This window comes from Zootoca vivipara, chromosome 6, assembly GCF_963506605.1.
Source record: "Zootoca vivipara chromosome 6, rZooViv1.1, whole genome shotgun sequence".
Lineage (NCBI taxonomy): Eukaryota > Metazoa > Chordata > Lepidosauria > Squamata > Lacertidae > Zootoca > Zootoca vivipara.
The window spans coordinates 21,695,845-21,715,884 of record NC_083281.1 but is presented as its reverse complement, the minus strand read 5'-3'; the positions used below and the strand labels follow the sequence as shown (position 1 = coordinate 21,715,884).

The 20,040-nt window shown below is 44.0% G+C and overlaps 1 protein-coding gene across 1 annotated transcript; it reads right to left on the bottom strand.

Annotated features, from left to right (window-relative positions):
• Positions 1–7,470: 7,470 nt before the first annotated feature.
• On the bottom strand, positions 7,471–19,728 carry LOC118086187 (toll-like receptor 13). The gene is made up of 2 exons (XM_035117531.2): positions 19,641–19,728; positions 7,471–10,788 (listed from the first exon to the last, which is right to left on the bottom strand). The coding sequence occupies exon 2, from the start codon at positions 10,737–10,739 to the stop codon at positions 7,830–7,832; it is 2,910 nt and encodes a 969-aa protein (XP_034973422.2). The 5' UTR covers positions 10,740–10,788; positions 19,641–19,728; the 3' UTR covers positions 7,471–7,829.
• Positions 19,729–20,040: the final 312 nt, after the last annotated feature.

Genomic DNA, 20,040 nt, shown 5'->3' with positions numbered 1-20,040 from the left:
GATTATTGTCAAGCCTCTGTCAATATTAGCAAAAGGAATGTGACATTTTTGTCCCTGATTACTTTGCTTTCATGGATGATTGGATGCTGTTCTTCCAAATGCCACACTCGGAGTCTCTGTGCTATCATATTAGCAGACTCTGCCTGTAGGTGGTTGCTGTTCCTTTAGCTTGGCTTTCTTTGCATAGTAAGCAAACATTTTCTAATTCATCTTTGGTATAAAAAAACCTCCCAAAAAAAACCCAATTCCTCTAAACCAGTATGCAACTTGGAACAGATTATTTCCTAAATAATGCTGAAAGCACAGACTTTCACAGCAATAACTTTGGAGGGGAGGAGAAATTGCTAAGAGGACAATTGATGCAAAATACTAGCCCAAACAAAGGAAATTGCAGGAGTTAGTCTTTACTCATTTCCATGCCAAGAAAATTGAGTACTTAGTCTCATGGCTTTCGGAATGTTAGTTGTTTTAGTACAGCGTGTTTTTCAGATGCAAAAGATCACCACCACTGCATTAATCCAGTGAAACTAATGCTACTCAATTCTTAGGTTCCAGGTTCAAATCTCACTTCAGTCACAAGTTCACTAGCTGGCATAAGTTACAGTTCACCTCATTCTCAGCATCCCCATGCCCATCTGTAAGATGGATCTAAGATTAGTACGGTAGCCCTCCTTCCAGGATGTCAAAAGGATTACCAAAACATTCATCAGTGATGGCTTGGAAGGGGGAGAGATACAGAACATATATCATCGGTGATTGGATAAGTTATCAGAGATGTCTCAAGAGGAGGAAATTAAATGTTAGTTTCAGATTTACCATGGTGTATGGTATTCACTCATAGAGTTAGTGACTTATCCCTTTTTGCTAGGTTGTTATGAAGTTAAAATGGGAGGAATACATGTGTATAGTAGCCATGAGCTCTTTGAAGTAAAGGCTGAGATGCAAATTTGTTCAAGTCAATTAAACACTGCTTGGTGAGTGTCTATGCTTCTTTACAGAAGCCTTCCCTACAAATGTAGACTCGTTGATCTGCATTAGTTTGCCTTCTCTCGGACACTGCTAGATTTTGCTGTATTATCGTTACATATATAGATTTATCAATGGTCTTAGCTCAGTCTTATGCATGAGTTCAGCAACAGACAAAAGAGCCTGGAGTATACAGTGTCTGGAGCTGGCGACTGCATTTTATCCTCATGGTTTTGCTGATCCTTCTCTATGCCCAGGAAATTTCAGACAGAGGTAAGTAAGCTAGAACCACTGTGCTTTTCCTCTCTGGAAAAATAAGCCTGGAAAGGCAAGTGTGAATTAAATTCAGTTGGGAATGCCCAGTTCACTCCTTGAAAATCCCAATTCAGCCCTTTCTCCAGCCCCGCCATCTATTTTCACTTTAACAAACCAGATCAGACTTGTTGTATAATAGCCGTTCCCTGCAGAGGTTACATTTCCGGCTAGGCTATCCAAACCCAGAAATAGCTGGCATGATCATGGCTGGAATAATCTAGTTTCCTTAGGCTTGATCATGTGTGAGGCTTCCTGCACCAGTGAGACAACAATGTCACAGATTGCAGCATTTCACTGTTACAACAGCTCAGAACAATACAATTGCACGCAGCTCAGTAATAACAGAGTGCCCCAGAGCATGTGTAGAATATATTTATATATATGGACTTCCTGACCTATCCTTCCCTAACATCGTATTTCACATTCTTTGTTTTGCTACATCTCCTTTACTTTCCCATCCTTTCCCATCCTTTGTCTTGTCTTTTGCTGATCCTATTGCCAGTTTACCTTAATGCCATCTTTCTTCAAATATTCTTCAAGGCATTCCCACTTGCTTCTTGTCCCCCCCCCCCAATATTCCATCTTTTGGATGTCAGACTCACTTATGACAAAGTGATGAATGTACGTAAAATATAATCTGAAAAATGCATATATATTTTTGAAAAAAAGAATATATGTAAAGCACCCCTGATCTCGGAAGCTAAGCAGGGTCAGTCCTGGTTAGTACTTGGATGGGGAACTGGCTGTAAGAAAGAAGGCAGGTGGGTGAGGGCTAGCTGAAGGCAGAATGAGGTTGGTAGTGCAGTACCCCATTAGCCTTACTGGACTAGCTTCTCTACTCTCAGCTGGTAGATACTCTCCAAGATGTCAGGCACATGAAGGTCTCTCCAAGCATCGCTTGCCACCTGATCCCTTTTAGCAGGTGATGCTGGGGACCTTCTGCACGCAAGCCATGATGCTCTCTCGCTATTGTTGTTGTTGGCATTCGTTTCAAGATAGACAGCAGCACCAAAATGACTTCCCTGTGTGTACGGTGGTCCAGGGCTGCCCAGACAACAAGACCCTGCTTCTCGGCCTCACTGATGTGGTCCAAAGGAAGGCAGAGCAATGCGTTTGGCACCAGCTTGGCTGCAGGAGTTGTCGGAAGGAGGTGTACAAGACGCCATCCAACCATCTTAGGGACTCCACTCCGGATTTGTGCAGGGTTTACTCCTTAACCTTTTCTTCAGGGGTCCCCAAACTTACCTCACCGAGGGCCGGTGCCGCCAGCGCCAATCACGCTGCAGGCCGGAGCGCGAGCCCATACACGCACACACACATGATCTGCGGCACACTTCTGGGTCGCCAGAACACCGGAAATAGCTTGTGCGCATGTGCATGGGCCTCCTCTGGCCCATAAATGCGCTAGAAATGACACTTGCGCAGGCGCACAAGCTGTTTCCGATGCTCCAGCGACCCGGAAGTGGGCAGCTGCACCGGTAAGAGCGGGTGGTGGCAGGGGTCGCCAGGGGCCGCATAAATGAGCCTCGTGGGCTGCATCCGGCCCGCGGGCCTTAGTTTGGGGAAGCCAACCTTTTCTTCTTCTGAAGATATTTTGCAAGGCAGTGGAGGTTTAGAGTCACGAGATTTCCTTTTCCTAGATGGGCTACCTTCCCAGGTTGATGAGTCACTTCCCTCTACAGCACGTGTAGAAACCGCCTTCCTGTCCATTGGACCCACTATTGGTCTCATCCACTCAATCCACCAGAGCCTGCCTTTGTATGCAGGTGAAGCCCCTAACCAAGGGTTTGAGACCCATCAGCTACCCTTGTCTGGGTTAGCTGGCCAGTCAAAGCCACTTCCAGGGTGTGGCTGCTGTCGCATGTAGACAGCTTCAAGGAGCAACAGATGAGAGTTGGTTCTTTCACTATAAGATCACATCTATACCATGCATTTAAAATGCAGGTCTACCCCCCCCAAAAAAAAATATTCCTGAGGAGTGTAGTTTGTTAAGGATGCTAAGATCTGTAACTTTATGAGGGGTCAACTAGGATTCTTTGGGGAAAGAGCTGCGCTTTAGATGTCTGATGTATGTGAGAGCTAAGCTACAGCCTCTCTCTTTCTCTACACCATTGAATAAACACAGAAGACATCTGGAACTAAGGTCGTGGCTTCATGCATGCTTGAGATCTGCCGACAGAAGGGCTGCCTACTGTTAAAGAGGCCCCAAAGGCAATACTATTAACAGTGGTTTGATCTACACGGCACTTCTTTTGTTACGATCCTGTGAAAAGCTTCATCTGATCTCTGCAGAGCAAGCTATTGTTAAAAGCACAAAGAACACAACCCATTTCTCCCTGATCAGCTGGCAACCCTAAACAAGAGATTAGGAGGTAGTTTAGGGTTCCAGCCATAATTGCTGTGTGCATCCGGTTTTCCCGTTTGCTCACCAAATGTCCCCTAGGGCAGGGATTATTACCAAGTCTTGGGGGCTGGTGGGCACACTTGGACTTTTGAGAAAGTGCCATGGGAACCAGTCATACAAAATGGCTGCTTTGGGGATGTAACATAACAAAATGGCTGCCACAGCAAGAAGAGCAGAAAAACGGACAGTTTCCCGCTCCACCATCTATGAGGGAAAAGGCACCTTACACAGGCCACCATTGTGCTCAGTCACAGACAGAAGCTCTTTGCATAACTCTTGTTCAGAACAAAAGCTGGGTGTCCAATCCGATTCCTGGTATCCAATTAAATGTGGGCATTAAATGAGAGGCCATGTTCAATGCATGAGGGGTGGCTGAGCTAAAGAGTTTAGCTAAAGTCTAAAGAGGAAATGAGAAAGAGCAAACATTCTCTTATGCAATATGGATTTTTAGGGGATATTTACAGAGACCTTTCAGCAGTAGCATAGCACTCACGGGCACCATGTTGGCAATCCATGCCTTATGGTGACCATTGTATGGAAGAGAAAGACATATATGATGGCATGTAGTGCTTGTGACAGTAGAAGGGCAAATGAGGATATTATTATACAGGTAGGTCTTTTTTGGGGGGGTGGGGGAAGTCAGTCTGAATGATACCTGTGGATCCCTTCCAAACCTGTGATCCTGTATCTGTGAGGTTAGAATCTCTAAAAGGAAACCAGGTAAGTTGTTCCTTTTGTGAAGGTGATGGCCTTAGCTGGCCAGTTAAGTACCCTCACTTACATGTCCAAATAAATTCCTCTGGTGCCTTCGCAATAAAATTTCCCCACCTGTCTTGGCTGGATGCCACATCGTCTTAGGATGGAGAACAAGAGGCCAAGGAGGACTAAGTGTGAGAGAGTTTTGGCTGATGCTGGAAGAAGTTGGAGACACAGAGGCTTGTCTTGCTCTGTGATGGAGCCAAAGCTATGGCTTGGGGCTTCCCTGAAACCTAATGAAGATCTGTCAAGAGTGTTGATGCCGTGAGGCTCTCTATCCTATGCTCAATCCCTAAATAAAGATGATACACTCTCCACTGGCCTTCATTCCAAGGAAAACAAACTCCGGGTAAGTGCAGGAGCCCCTAGAGTTTCTCGCCGCTGGGAGATATAAGAGTTGTGTGCAACAATATCTTTGAGAGGGTTCTGGAAAATAGGGTGTTCGAGGGAGCAGAGAATCAGTATTTTGGGCAGTCGTGTTGGCAGATGAACAAAAGGAAATGGCAATCAGGAGTTCTGCCCCTCTGGAGACTGGCCTTGTGACCTTGTGCGAAGAGCCTTATAGGATCATTGCCCTCTCTTTCCCACAGAGCACTGAAGGTTAATTAGTTAATGACTTTGGGCCTTCTTAGAAATCCAGAATGCTATTCTCACAACCGCCACCGGCAGACCCTGTAACTAATACTCCTGCAAGGGTTAAGTATTCATTGGGGAGAATTCTGCTCCCATTCTGAAATCCTCCGAGGGGCATTGTCATGGCTGATGACATCTCTAAAGCCAGCCTGAGCTTTTAGAGAATGCCAGAGTTCCCCTTCAGAGCAGAGAATGACCTTCTGCTTGGCAGAATGAGGAGTGTCGGTAAAAAATGATGTGTGCTTTGCTAGGCAGCTTCAATGAGCTATGCATAAATGTATCCGTTCATAAATATTTATTCATTAATATAAAATATTCACAGCAAAAGCTTCAATGTTTGAATTATTTCATGCATTGGCCACAATATGCTGTGTTTATGCTTTGAGGTTGTTGTTTTTAATGGACTTGAAATCTATAGAAATAGAGGTATGTAAAAGCGGGGCCTTCAGGAAAATGTTGCAAAGTTGCGAACTCCTGTTCACTATGCCAGTGGTACCATTTTCCCATGCGTTTGGTTTACACATACTGTACAGGAAAAGGAGACCGTACCACTTCAGACTGCAGTTGCAACGCGCGGGGGGGGGGGTTGTTTGTCACATATTTTAATGTTGTGATTGTTTTTAACTGTTTTAGCATGGGGCTGTTTTTAGTTTTGTTGATGTTCTTATTGTGAAAGCTGTTGATGTTTTTATTGTGAAAGCACGTCAATGTATTTTGTAGGAAGTAATTAATACTGTAAATGAAATATGGTAATTATAAGAAATAATGCGGAGGAGCACCCCCCCTCCCGCCACAACAACTTGAAGTGGTGCAGTCCCTTCTGCCACCACCACATTCTACTGCTCAAATCTCTCGCCACTATTTCAGTGGTGGCAAAATGTGCATTCTACCAGCTTTCACGGATAGAGAACTTTCTGGGTGTTGGTGTGTGGTGCATGCACACCCTGAACATATCACACCCTCCAGCATTTATCTGATGAAAATAGGGATGTCTTACAAAATACTGGGCTCAGGGCAGCGAACACCAAATATAAATTACAATAAAACTTAATAGGAAAAAAACCCCCAAAACAGTTAATTAAAATATGGCTTAAAATACAGCTTAAAATGCAGCCTCATTTTAGTGTAGCCCATAAATCAAGACCATAAAAGGAGGAAACATCAAATATTCACGTGAGCCAGCTATCCATGCTGGTCCTACATGAGCCAGAAAAAAAGCCAAGGGAAAATTTATATGCCAGATCCCATATAAGGGGTGAGAGTGAGTCTAAGCCAAAGGCCAGGCGGAACAGCTCTATCTTGCAGGCCCTGCGGGAATATGTCAAATCCCGCAGGGCCCTGGTCTCTTGTGACAGAGCGCGGGGCCAGTGCTGAAAAGGCCCTGGCCCTAGTTGAGACCAATCTAACCTCCTTGAGACTCGGGACCTCCAAAGTGTTATTATTTATGGACCTTAAGGTCCTCTGCAGGGCTAATACTAAATACTAATGCTAATATTAATAATTTTATTATTTATACCCCACCCATCTGACTGGGTTGCCGCAGCAGTTGTGGGAGGCATCCACCACATGTAAAAACATAATAAATCATTAAACATTGAAAAAACTTCCCTAGACAGGGCTGCTTTCAGATGTCTTCTAAAGGTTGTATCGTGACCGATCCCCTTGGATCGGGAGGTCACATGACTCCATACCCTCCAACATTTCTCCAATGAAAACAAATAGGGACATCCCAAGGGAAAAGCAAGACATTCCAGGATCAAATCAGAAACCGGGACGGCTTCTGTAAATCCAGGGCTGTCCCTGGAAAATAGGGGCACTTGGAGGCTCTGCCCGTTTTGTATCTCCTTCTTACAAATATATGCATTTTTAATGCACACTTTAATGCACCTTGTGAGTGCATCTTTGTACCCATTCCTTGTCTGGAGAACTGCACTGTGAAATTTGGAGAAGTGCAATTGGGTTTTTTTTGCTAGTAAAGAGGGAAAAAGAGGAAATGATGATAATTAAAAACAGAAGCTGTCTCACTCCATGCTGTCTCTCCTTCAAGCAAGCCTCAAAGGAGTTCCTGGTAAAAAGAAGGCACATTTTTCATAAGTTGTGGACACGTAAAGTAGTAAAAGAATTTTGGGAAATGATTTATAATGAGTTGAAAAAAATGTTTAAAGTATTTTTCCCCCTATAAAAACCCAAAGCTTTTCTTTTAGGAATTCTAGGTACTGAAATCTCAAGGGAGCAGAAAAGACTATTTATGTACAGTATGTGACCAAGGCTGCACAGATGTTATTTGCCCAGAGATTGAAAGAATCCCTACCAGAGAACAATGGCAGATTAAGTTGATGAATTATGCTGAATTGGCAAAAATGACCGGAAGAATCAGAAATGAGGAAGACCAGAATTTTAATAAGGAATGGGGAAAATTTATAATTTATCTTAAAAACAATTGTAAACAGTTAAAACTGTTAGTAGGACTGGAATAACACCTGTACGTAGTTTAATTGTGAATTTTGGATATAATGGAGATGTAAAAGATCTGGATTATTATAAAAGATGCAGGAGGAAATGATTAACAATAGGACCCACAAAGGGGAGGAGAGAAGTCCAGGAGATTCTTTGGAATCTTGTTTTTATGTTGTATATTGGATAAAAGGTAAAGGGACCCCTGACCATTAGGACTGTAAAACTTTGATCTGAAAACCAATTAAACATTTTTTAAACAACAACAACAACAGAGTTCCTGGTAAACTAGTGTTTCATACTAGTCACCTTCCTCCGCCACCTTGAAGACTGATTCCACCACGGGTTTGCCTTCCTTATCAAACCAATAAATGCTTTCCTCCTTTTCCTCTGAGTGCCCTCCCTTTAAAGCCACTCGCATTTTAGCCCAGAACAGCTTCTGAGCCTCGGGTTCTGCAGGCCAAGAAATATAGGTCTTCTTTAGCATCACTTTCCGCATCCGGTGATAGGCAGAGAGCTCCCGCTCTGGGATGTCCTCCAGGAAAACAGGTATAAGGACATCCTTGAGTTCATCAAAGAGCCGATAGCTGGCCAGCTGTATCTCCATGGAGCACCACTCGCTTCGCAGGTACCTCCGGCTAATCACACAGATGGTATGCCGACTGTTGTGGATGCTGTCGACTATATTGTCTATAATGTATTTCCCGGGCTGGAAGTCCCGGTGGTGGAGGCAGAGACGGAAGACGGGACCCCCTCCTTTTTCTAGACTGGGCACCAAGTGCTCCAGCACCCAGCTCTCGTCAGTGGAGTTGTAGGAGACGAAGGCATCGAATTTGTAGTGGTCGTCCTTGCCGTGCCTCCAGTGATCATTGACCCATGCTCGAAGGACATAGAAGTGGTATTTCAGGCGCCAGTAGGTGCGGTGGTAGAGGAAAGGCAGCACCATGTGCAGCAAGAGAGTCGGGAAGGTGAAAAAGAACAGGTACACACCCACATCTTGGAAGCAGACATAGGTATCAAAGCTGTAGACATAGCTAGAAGGCTGCCCAGAATTGCAGGAGTAGTTGTACAGGTAAACCACCTGCACCTGGCTGTTGTTCAACCACAACTGGAACCAAATGTTATCGCAGGTGCAAGACAAGGGGCACTTGCGTAGGTCAAGGTATCTCAAGGAGGCCAGCTTTTCCATCACACTGCTGTTGATCGTCTGAAGCTCGTTCTTCCCCATTTGCAGGTTGTGCAGCCTGCTGAGGTTGCCGAAGACCTCCAGGGTCAATGTGCGGAGGCCTGCGTTCTCCAGGTTCAGACTAGTCAAGTTTCTAAGATTCTTGAATATACCAGGTGGAAAGTTCCCCATACCGTTACTGCTATCAGCCAGGCTTAGATACCTCAGCTGCCCTAGGTCATCAAAGACATCAGGTGCAATGGAGAGAAGTTTGTTTTCTGACAGGTAGAGGTAGCGCAAGGACCTCAGGCCCTTGAAGAACTTGGCAGGGATGATTTTCAAGCCATAAGGTTGCTGTCCTTGGAGCTTGAGGTCATAGAGCTTGTGCAGGTTCAAGAAGGGAGGCTGGCTGTGTTGCGTCATGCTGATGTAGTTTATCTTGTTGGCTCTCAGGTCCAGAACCTGGAGAGTGCTCTGCACAGGTTTAAAAAACCAGTGACTAATGTATTCAATATGATTGCCGTCCAGATAGAGATTGGAGAGATTCCTCAGTCCCTCAAACGATGTGTTGGTCAATCTACGGATGTTGTTCCCCCCTAGGTCTAAAATATAAAGGCTCCCAAGGTTCTTGAAGACACCGGGGAAGAGGACAGAAACATGGTTGTTTCGGAGATTGAGGGTCTTAAGGCTCTTCAAGCTGTCAAAACTAGTTTCGTAGAGATCGGTTAGAAGGTTGTTATCCAACCGCAGCTCCCTGAGGTGTTGCAACCCTTTCAAGGCATTTTTGTCCAGGATGGCAATGCTGTTGATATTGAGGTGGAGCGTCTCCAGATTAGGGGCATAGCAGAATGCCTGAGCAGATACCCAAAGGATACGATTGAAGCGGAAGGAGATGGTTGCCAGCTCATTTAAGGGAGCAGTCTTGGAGCAGGACTTTAATTTGCCCAGCAGGTTGTGTTCCACAATCAAAGTCTTTAGCTGGTTTTGTACCACCCAACCCATCTTTTCCCTTACACATCCCACTGACCTGAGATGGTTCCTTGAAAGGTCCAGCAGCAGGATGGGAGGGCATGCCCCAAAGGTGCTGCTATTCACGTTCCTGATGTTGTTCCTCTGAAGATGGAGAGACAAGGAATGGTTGGATGCCCTGAGATGCTCACACAACTTGGTCAGCTGATGGGATTTACTTAAATGCAACCCAGAGTAATCTAGGGTCCAAGGCCGCAAGTCAGAAACTTTGAAGACCTGGAAAATGTCTAGGCCGTTCCCTACCAGCTCCAGTCTGCTGAGATTTCGGAGGTGGACCGTGGCAAAAGAAGATGCATTTGAGATCCTGTTGTAAGAAAGGTCCAGTCGTTTTACATTCCTCAGGAACTCTGGTTCCTTAACGTCCACCCTATGCAGGGAATTGTTACATAGCAGGAGAGTAGACAAGGAAGTGGGGAGCCTTGGTTCAGACTCCAGGGAGGTCAGGTTATTGTTACAGAGATTCAGCACCTTCAGGCTTGTCAGTCTCACTAAGCTCAGAACTACTTCTTCAAAGTTCTCTAACTTGTTGAAATGGAGCTGTAGCACCAGGAGATTCTGAAATGGATTAAATGTATCCTCCTGGATTTTGCTCAGTCGGTTATGGTGCAAGATGAGGGAGGTGAGGTTTGGCAAACCCAGGAAGACATCTTTGGATAGATTCACGAGGCTGTTGCAGGAAAGATTGAGTGTCTTCAAGTCCGTGAGGTTCTCGAAGGCCCCGCCTTCTATCACTTCCATTTTGTTGAAGCTCAGTTGCAGGACCTTCAGCTTTGGGAGGTGTTGGAAGCTCCCGTAAGGCAAGAACCGAATGAAATTATGGGATGCATTGACCACTGTGGCATTGTTGGGAAGGTCCATCACGGCGCTGGAGACATCTTTCAGGAAGCGCTGCATGCACTTGAAAGAACCTGGATCCCACATGGACTGGATGCAGTTCCTGAAACCATAAGCAGCTGCCCATTGGGTGTGAAGTAGAACAAAAGCCAGGAAAGGAAGCAGGAGACCCAATTGGCCCATCTCTGATTTGGGATGCTCAGCTCCAAAAGCCTTGGGTCACCAGAAAAACCTGGAACCAAAGAACATTAACTGTGAGACTTCTTTGAACTCCTGTGAAAGACAATGTGAGAGTTTGAAAGTTAGGAGTATCATCATCATCATGATTTCATGTATGGATGTTTTTCCATGAGGCATCCTAAAGCAATTATAATTTAATAAACAGTGACATATATAAAAATAGAAGAAGTATTTATTAAAATATTTTATATATCACACACGAACAATTCAAAACAAGAACAACCCATACATAAAATCAATACAAATTCAAGGCAGGTCCCAACTGGGACAATCATCTCAATTTAGGATGTTTGCTGAAAGAGGGAAGCTTTTAGCAAGTCCTGACAATGGATAAAGACATCTCAGGAGCTCTGCATAAAATGCACCAATCAACCCCCAGGACCATTTAATGTACAGGGATGTCATCTGATTAATGGAATCTTAGGTGATTCATTGTTGGAATTCGTCGTACGAGTTGTAGCTGATTCATTCCTTAATCTATCAATTAAATATCCATTTGAGTAAAAACAGTACCGTGGTTCTGAAGCAAGACATGCTTTCTTTGTTTTTAGGTGATGTACACATGTGTCATGTCAATCTAAGATGAGGCATTTCCTCCTACAGGAGAAAGAAGGCACATCTCATTTCAAAGTCCTTTTTCATTCAATTTAGGCTTCTAGCATTACTGGGGATATGGGATGGGCTGAATGAAGATGGTTTGGATGAAGAACTGATTTGGTATATTTATTCTATATTCATTGTCAGGTGCCAGGATGCTTATCGCAGGAAAATGGAAATATTTAGAGGAATTAAAGAAAGATTTATGGTATAGTCAAGTTGGTCCATAGTTACTGCTGAAAACGTAACTAAGAAATTAAGGTACTACTAAAGGACAATAAAAAATGGTCAACAATGTGGCAAAATTTTATTTTATATATTAATGATGACAACTGTGTTAAAATGCCTCTTGTGAAATATGCTACTATTTGGAATTCTTAGTAACTTTTCAGCTTTGAGTGAGGATATAAAACCTTGACGACAATACCCTGATATTTCTAAATAAAACAAATATTTATTTAAAAATGTTACTAACCCACCCAACACAACATTGCTTTCCCAGAAAATGAGAATGAAACAACCCAAATTTGTACGTTGTGTGTATGTTTAATTCTAGTTTTCATTCAGTTGTTGTTTTCCTTCTTCTTTTTGTTCTTGTGTGATTGAAGCGTATGTACTTCTTTAAATCAATACAATTCATGTCATTTCTGTATGTTTTTCCTTTCATTTCCTCATTTTTATTTTGTTTCCTTTTCCTTTTCCTTTTTTTGCATAAGAAGCTAGGGTGTTTGTTGTATAATGGTTTTTGTTACATATTGTTACAAAGGAATATTAATAAAAATTATTTCTTAAAAAGTAATCAATAGAATTAAAAAAAATTAATGATGGGTTGTTGTTGTTTTTAAAAACACCTAATTAGGTTGAATGTTGCAGTCCTGCTTGGGAAACCCAACTTCTCTTTTTATTGCAGATTCTGCAAATATTAACTGTGTGCCTATAATTGGGACCCTACAGAAAGAATAGAGACCAAATCACTTCATTTAAACATCAACGGCTGCCTCCAAATCTGGTCTCCAAAGCTTTCACGTGAAACCTGAGCTCAGTGCCGGATTTATGTATAAGCTAAACACGTTATAGCTTAAGGCCCCACTTTTTTGGGGCCCCCAAAGTAAAATAAAGGGGGAAAAACACCTGTGTGTACATTTCCAAAATATAAGATAAAAAAAAGAAATAAAATAAAACCTACATACAGCAACAGTGTTTTGTGTTGTGTAGACTCCTATTTGTTATGTGCAAATGGCTTTAGATACCTATTAGGTCCTTAAATTACCATATAGCACATATTCAACACAAAAAAGAGACAATTTGTTGTTGACAAAGGACAGCTGGACATAAAAAGGGCCCCATTACCTTCAGTAGCTTAGGGCAGTGATGTCCAAACTTGGCCCCCCAGCTGTTTTGGGACTACAATTCCCATCATCCCTGACCTGTTAGCTAGGGATGATGGGAGTCGTAGTCCCAAAACAGCTTGAGGGCCAAGTTTGGACATCACTGGCTTAGGGCTCATCAAACTTAAATCTGGCCCTGGCTGAGCTATAGTAGTAGCTCCACACCCTGGTGATCTGAAACACACACGAAACATGTAGAGGTAGAAGGTACATTTTATCACATGTGGTGAAATGGCGTTCTGGTGAGGTTTGCGGTGGAGCTTGGGTGGGGGCGTGGTCAGTTGCAGATTTTTTGGAATAATTCCCAGCTTCCCCAGGTATCTGAGTGGGTGTTGTTGTTGTTTAGTCGTTTAGTCGTGTCCGACTCTTCGTAACCCCATGGACCATAGCACACCAGGCACTCCTGTCTTCCATTGCCTCCTGCAGTTTGGTCAAACTCATTTTCGTAGCTTCAAGAACACTGTCCAACCATCTTGTCCTCTGTCATCCCCTTCTCCTAGTGGCCTCCATCTTTCCCAACATCAGGGTCTTCTCCAAGGAGACTTCTCTTCTCATGAGGTGGCCAAAGTATTGGAGCCTCCGCTTCAGGATCTGTCCTTCCAATGAGCACTCGGGGCTGATTTCCTTCAGAATGGATAGGTTTGATCTTCTTGCAGTCCATGGGACTCTCAAGAGTCTCCTCCAGCACCATAATTCAAAAGCATCAATTCTTCGGCAATCAGCCTTCTTTATGGTCCAGCTCTCACTTCCATACATCACTACTGGGAAAACCATAGCTTTAACTATACCTTTACTGGCAAGGTGATGTCTCTGCTTTTTAAGATGCTGTCTAGGTTTGTCATTGCTTTTCTCCCAAGAAGCAGGCGTCTTTTAATTTCGTGACTGCTGTCACCATCTGCAGTGATCATGGAACCCAAGAAAGTAAAATCTCTCACTGCCTCCATTTCTTCCCCTTCTATTTGCCAGGAAGTGATGGGACCAGTGGCCATGATCTTGGTTTTTTGATGTTGAGCTTCAGACCATATTTTGCACTCTCCTCTCCTCTTTCACCCTCATTAAAAGGTTCTTTAATTCCTCCTCACTTTCTGCCATCATGTTTGTGTCATATGCATATCTGAGGTTGTTGATATTTCTTCCGGCAATCTTAATTACGGCTTGGGATTCATCTAGTCCAGCCTTTCGCATGATGAATTCTGCATCTGAGTGGTGGGTTTGGAAATTTGCCAAAAACGGTGTTTTTTCGGCACAGGTATGGCATCTGAACACGGAAAGGGTATGGTGTCACCCTCATAGTGGCAAGTGAGGTTGTGGCCAAAGCTGAGGAGTATTGGTCCAGTGGGTCAGTCTACATTTATATATATATAGATTATAGTAGCAAGTGGGGTTAATAGGGAACTGTACTAGTAAACAATAATATAGGCCTACAAAATAATAAAGCTGAATATTTTTCTAAAGTAATTTTATAATGGGATCAAAATAAATAAATTATGTATTACATGAAATCAATCAGTAGGCATAAGACTCATATACCCTTAGTCTATGCTGCCGGATCATTTAACTACAAGCACTCTTTAATATTAGATAACAGGTGCAACAGCTTGACCTACATTCAGCTGCGCTGCACTGAGGTCTGCAACTGCATGGAACCAGTCCATGCAGAATGTAGGCACCCTATATATAGAAATGTGCAAACCAGTGATATTTTAGGGAGCAGGCTAGCAGGCGGGGCCCATTACTTACATCGTAGGAGCCTACACAACACAAAACACTGTTGCTGTATGTAGGTTTTATCTTGTTTGTTTTTATCTTAGATTTTGGAAATGTACATCCAGTTTTTCCCCCTTTAAATTTTTCGGGGCCCCCCCAAGAGAGTGGGGCCCTAAGCTATAGCTTGTTTAGCTTATCCAGCATTGCTCACACACCCTGTTCAGCCCTCTCAACGCATGCAGAATCACATCTAGTTCATTTTTCCAATGGAACTGCATAAAAGAATTAACCTGAGCCTTGAGAAGCACATCTTCGGGGAGCATGGGGTGTGAGAAAAAGCATCACCCTTCCAACTTGCTGTAGGGCCAGATTTAAGATGGTCCAAGTGGCTTCGCCACGCGAGGCGCCAAGCCGAAGGGGTGCAAAATTGAGATCTATAATTGAGAAGACCCATTCGGGGGCACCAAACTTTGGCCTCACACAGGGTGCCATATTACAGCGGGACACCTGCTCCAGTTTGGTGTAATTTTCAGGAAAGTGGAGCACGCTCACAATGTCACGACCACAGGAGCAAGCGTGTGTGGCAAGGGAGGCTAATAAGCTTTGTGGGTCTAAGAAGGAAACTTAAAAGGAACAACTCCGGGCATTTAGCTGCTGTCAGGGGTCGGATCCTCTGGCTGAAGCAAATGGCTTCACCTCGCCTAATGCACGGACTGCCCCTGGAGCCAATGGACCCCCCCCCCAAAAAAAATTGGTGACTTTTGCTATATACATTGGCATTTATTTGCAGGTTAGTGCTCCTTGACCCTGACTTTTTAATGGACTTCTATTCTTTTGATTCTGCCACCAACCACAGCTCATTCTCCAGCCCCAGGAAGGAAAGAGGGAAGGAAGGAAGGAAGGAAGAGGCGGCATGATCGGAGAATGCCACCATTGCAAAATTAGAGCTTTGGGGTGCTCTGCAGACTGCAGCTGCTAAGTTAAGAAAAGCAGAACCTTTTAAGTAAAAAGAGGCCCCTCCATTCCTCTCCCCCGCCTCATCCGGACCTATTAGAACTTAGTTTGTTGCCCGAGGAGGAAGTGAGAAGCAGCAAGGTCTGGTGCAGCAGCGACAGTGGTGCTATTTTTCATGAAAAAGAGGTGCCAGTCCAGAACTCACCATGAATGCCTCCCTTGTTCTCTTGTAATGGCAATGGCGCCCACCTGAGAGGTGTCAGAACTGAGTTCCAGTGAGTTCCGGCTGGGGGGAAAAAGCCCTGCATATTTCTCTTCTCAGCTTTATTTTAGAATAGGAAGATCACTGATCTTCGTGCACTTTTTCAAACACCACCACTACTCTGTTGGGAAGGTAGCATAATATACAGTTGGAGGAAGCACAGGTCATGGATTTTTATCTTTTATTTCTACTGAGTATTAGCAGGGCCGTCTCAAGCACGCCGGGCGCCTGGCGCCGTGGTGCGGAGATTGCTCCGGCGCCCCCACCCCGCTCCGTTTCTTGCTGCGGCTGGTAGGCGGCCACAGCATGGTTTCCGCGCGGCTCCACTACACAACACCCCCCTACTCGGCTGGCGCCCTGGCGCCCCGCGCCACCCAGACTACCCCTAGAGCCGGCCCTGAGTATTAGGTCCCCCCCTCAACTTTATAAGCAAGCACTGCAACAATACTTTATAAAAACGGTAGGGTAAGTCAACATATGTTACATTGGGGGGGGGGCAGTCTGGACAGAACCCTGTGCACCTTCCAGACCTGTGATCTAGGGTAGGGGGGGGCCATGTAGAATGTATGAAAGCAAGCTAGCCAAACCAGCTCATTTGTCTGGATAGTGCATTTGTCTGGCAAGTTAAGCACCACAATTAGCATAACCAAATAAGTTGCTCTGTGCCATAAAACAAATGCCATAAGGGCGCTTAGGACTCGATCTCTCCCAGTTCCAGTGCTTTTTTCTATTAAAAAACAACTGTTTAGGGGGTACTCTCATTTTCCTACTCATAATGAAATACTGCCCCTCAATGAGGCCAAATGTAGATGCATAAAATGTTTAGGGGTATGCCTACCTCTGCATCCCCCCAGAAAAAAGCGCTGCCCACCATTTTATGAAATTGCCTTAAAACTGAATCAGGTTATTTATTGGTCCATCTACCGTGTTTTCCCCAAAATAAGACACTCTCTTATACTGTATTTATTTTTGCTCAAGAAGACACACTGTGGCTTTTTTTTTTTGGGGGGGGTCTTATTCCAGTGGCAAGGGCCCCTACTCCGTGTGGCATGGCTGAGGGCAGTGAGCTGTTGCCAGGAGACGCCACGTCCATGTCTTATTTTTGGGGTATGGTTTATATTGCGAAATGCTTCGAAATCCTGCTACGGCTTATTTTATGAGTATGTCTTATTTTCGGGGGAAACGGTAGCACAGAATCTACCCTGACCAGCAGCAAGTGTACAGTGGGGAGCAGCGAATGACCCCCCCCCACACACACACATTTTCTGGGAGCTGTTGTTTGGTAAGGGTGCTGGGAGCTATTATGACAGGATTGTCCAATGTGCAGTCCAACCCTGAGGCCTTTTTTGGTGGCCCTCAGCAACATTTGACACCCCTACCCCCACCACAGGCCTCATGCTGCCTTCCCAAAGCTGGGTAAGCAAGGCACTAGGCTTTGGGAAGAAGGTATGAGGGCTCTGAGAGGGTTCTAGAACCATTCCACCTCCTTTCCACACCTCCTTCCCAAAACACGGCAACTCGCTTAGCCAACTTTGGGAAGGCCCTGAAATCCTGACACTATTTTGTGGCATTTCGGTTTTGTCCTAATGAAGGCATTGTCCTATTGTGGATTTTGGAGTTTATATATATATATATATATATATATATATATATATATATATATATATATAAAGACCTCCTGCATGCAAATCTTGTATCCTACCACTAGGGATAGGCAAATCTGTCAATTATAGTTCCTGTTGGTTTCAATTCTCCAATTATTATTTTTGAAAGTGCTCACAAACATTAGCGAATTTCTCCTAGCACACACGTTTATTTGAAATTTTGCCTAATATACACGTTTTTTCCTAAGCGACTTCCCTGAGATCATGAGTTTTCATGTTATTTTCACTAATATATGCACAATTTTTAATGCACCATTTAAAATGCACAATTTACTTTAGTGTATGCATTTTGATACACGTCAGCTGGACAGACAACTTCATTGCAAAATTCAAAGTAGTGCAAATTTAGAAGTGTGGCTGCGCTTTGGCTCGCATATTGTTTCAGAAAGAGCACATTAGGTAGGTTTGCCTTTAAATATTAACTGAATTGAATTTCTGTTCTATCCCTACCTGGGGGTAAGTCCCATTTAACTTAGCGGGGCTTTAAATGCATGGTGTACATTTTGAGTATAGAATCATAGAATCATAGAGTTGGAAGAGACCACAAGGGCCATCCAGTCCAACCCCCTGCCAAGCAGGAAACACCATCAAAGCATTCCTGACAGATGGCTGTCAAGCCTCTGCTTAAAGACCTCCAAAGAAGAAGACTCCACCACACTCCTTGGCAGCAAATTCCACTGCCGAACAGCTCTTACTGTCAGGAAGTTCTTCCTAATGTTTAGGTGGAATTTTCTTTCTTGTAGTTTGAATCCGTTGCTCCGTGTCCGCTTCTCTGGAGCAGCAGAAAACAACCTTTCTCCCTCCTCTATATGACATCCTTTTATATATTTGAACATGGCTATCATATCACCCCTTAACCTTCTCTTCTTCAGGCTAAACATACCCAGCTCCCTAAGCCGTTCCTCATAAGGCATCGTTTCCAGGCCTTTGACCATTTTGGTTGCCCTCTTCTGGACACGTTCCAGCTTATCAGTATCCTTCTTGAACTGTGGTGCCCAGAACTGGACACAATACTCCAGGTGAGGTCTGACCAGAGCAGAATACAGTGGTACTATTACTTCCCTTGATCTAGATGCTATACTCCTATTGATGCAGCCCAGAATTGCATTGGCTTTTTTAGCTGCTGCATCACACTGCTGACTCATGTCAAGTTTGTGGTCTACCAAGACTCCTAGATCCTCTTCAGGATGAAGTAGTAGTCCTCTTCATCTATTTTAAGATAATTTGTTGTGGTTACATTTTAGTATCTCAAAATAATTGTGGCAATGCAGTCACCTCCCCCTTTTAAAGTGAATAGACTGCATGCACACCTAGTATACAGAGTTGGAATTAATCCGTTCCGGGAGTCTGTTTGACTCCCAAAACAGTTCGAAAACCAAGGCGCAGCTTCTGATTGGCTGCAGAAGCTTCCTGCACTCAGTCGGAAGCCGTGGAAGCCGTGTCAGACATTCAGCTTCTGAAAAATGTTCACAAACCGGAACACTCACTTCCAGGTTTGTGGTGTTTGGGAGCCGATTTGTTCGGGAGCCAAGCTGTTTTAGTACCAAGGTACCACTGTACCTGCATGGGAAAGGCAGATAAAGAGGAACCTCCGAATCTTCCTAGACTGTCCTTCTTGTGCTGACCCTTTGATCTTCCTTCCACATTAGACCGATGCTCTTAGGGTTGCTAACCTTATTTCCCCTCCAAATGCAAACCAAATTGAATTTATCTCCTACTTACCTACTTACTCCTGAGCTATGTGGCCCCCTCCTATATGAAAGCCTATAAAGTTGATCCTGGCTGGGGTTAGATTGCAGTGCTGGATCTACGTATAAGCTAAACAAGCTATAGCATAGGGCCTTACTCTCTTGGGGCCCCCAAAAAAATTAAAGGAAAAAAACACCTGGATGTACATTTCCAAAATATAAGATAAAAAACAAATAAAATAAAGTTTACATACAGCAGCGGTGTTTTGTGTTGTGTATGTTCTGATTTGTTATGTTATGTGCAAATGACTTTAGATACCTACGTATTAGGTCCATAAATTACCATATAGCATATATTCAACACAAAAAATGACAATTTGTTATTGAAGTTGATCCTGTCTGGGGTTAGATTGCAACAGTGGCTCATTTCTCTCACTCCAACCACAGTGAGCCCAAATATGATGTAAAAATCCCATTACATACTGCCTACAATTTTTAAATTGCACGGTGGGAAATTATTCCCAGGAATATTTATAGGATCCTATAAATACACACAACACAAGCAAGACTTGGGAAGTTCCTACCTGATTCCGCCAGCGATTTAGATCTTAATGTTCTCCTTGGCACCGGTGCAGCTAGTTCTGCTTTCGGACAGTCACTGATCTAGTAGGAGTTGCTATCTTTCTTTCTAACTTGTTTGAGAGAGTTGGGTGTTGCATGACTTAAACTTAAGGGGGAAGTGAGCTGGACTGTCTTCTTTCAGTTTTGTTTCTGACAGATGGAAACATTGTGTTCTCCTTTTACAGTGACGGGTGATCGAAGGAAGGTGACAAAAGAGGGCACCTGGGCCTGGGGGGGGGGGAGCTGGGGAGCAAGGGACCAGGTCACAGTAGTGGATGGGGACAATATTCTACATGAAAATAGGGATCTTCCATTGCCATGCCAGCTGGGGATCTTGGCAGTTGTCGCTGACTTCTTCGGTAA

What these genes read in the sequence shown, in the direction of transcription:
- LOC118086187 (XM_035117531.2), bottom strand. Translation starts at nt 10,739, where the DNA reads ATGGGCCAATTGGGTCTCCTGCTTCCTTTCCTGGCTTTTGTTCTACTT.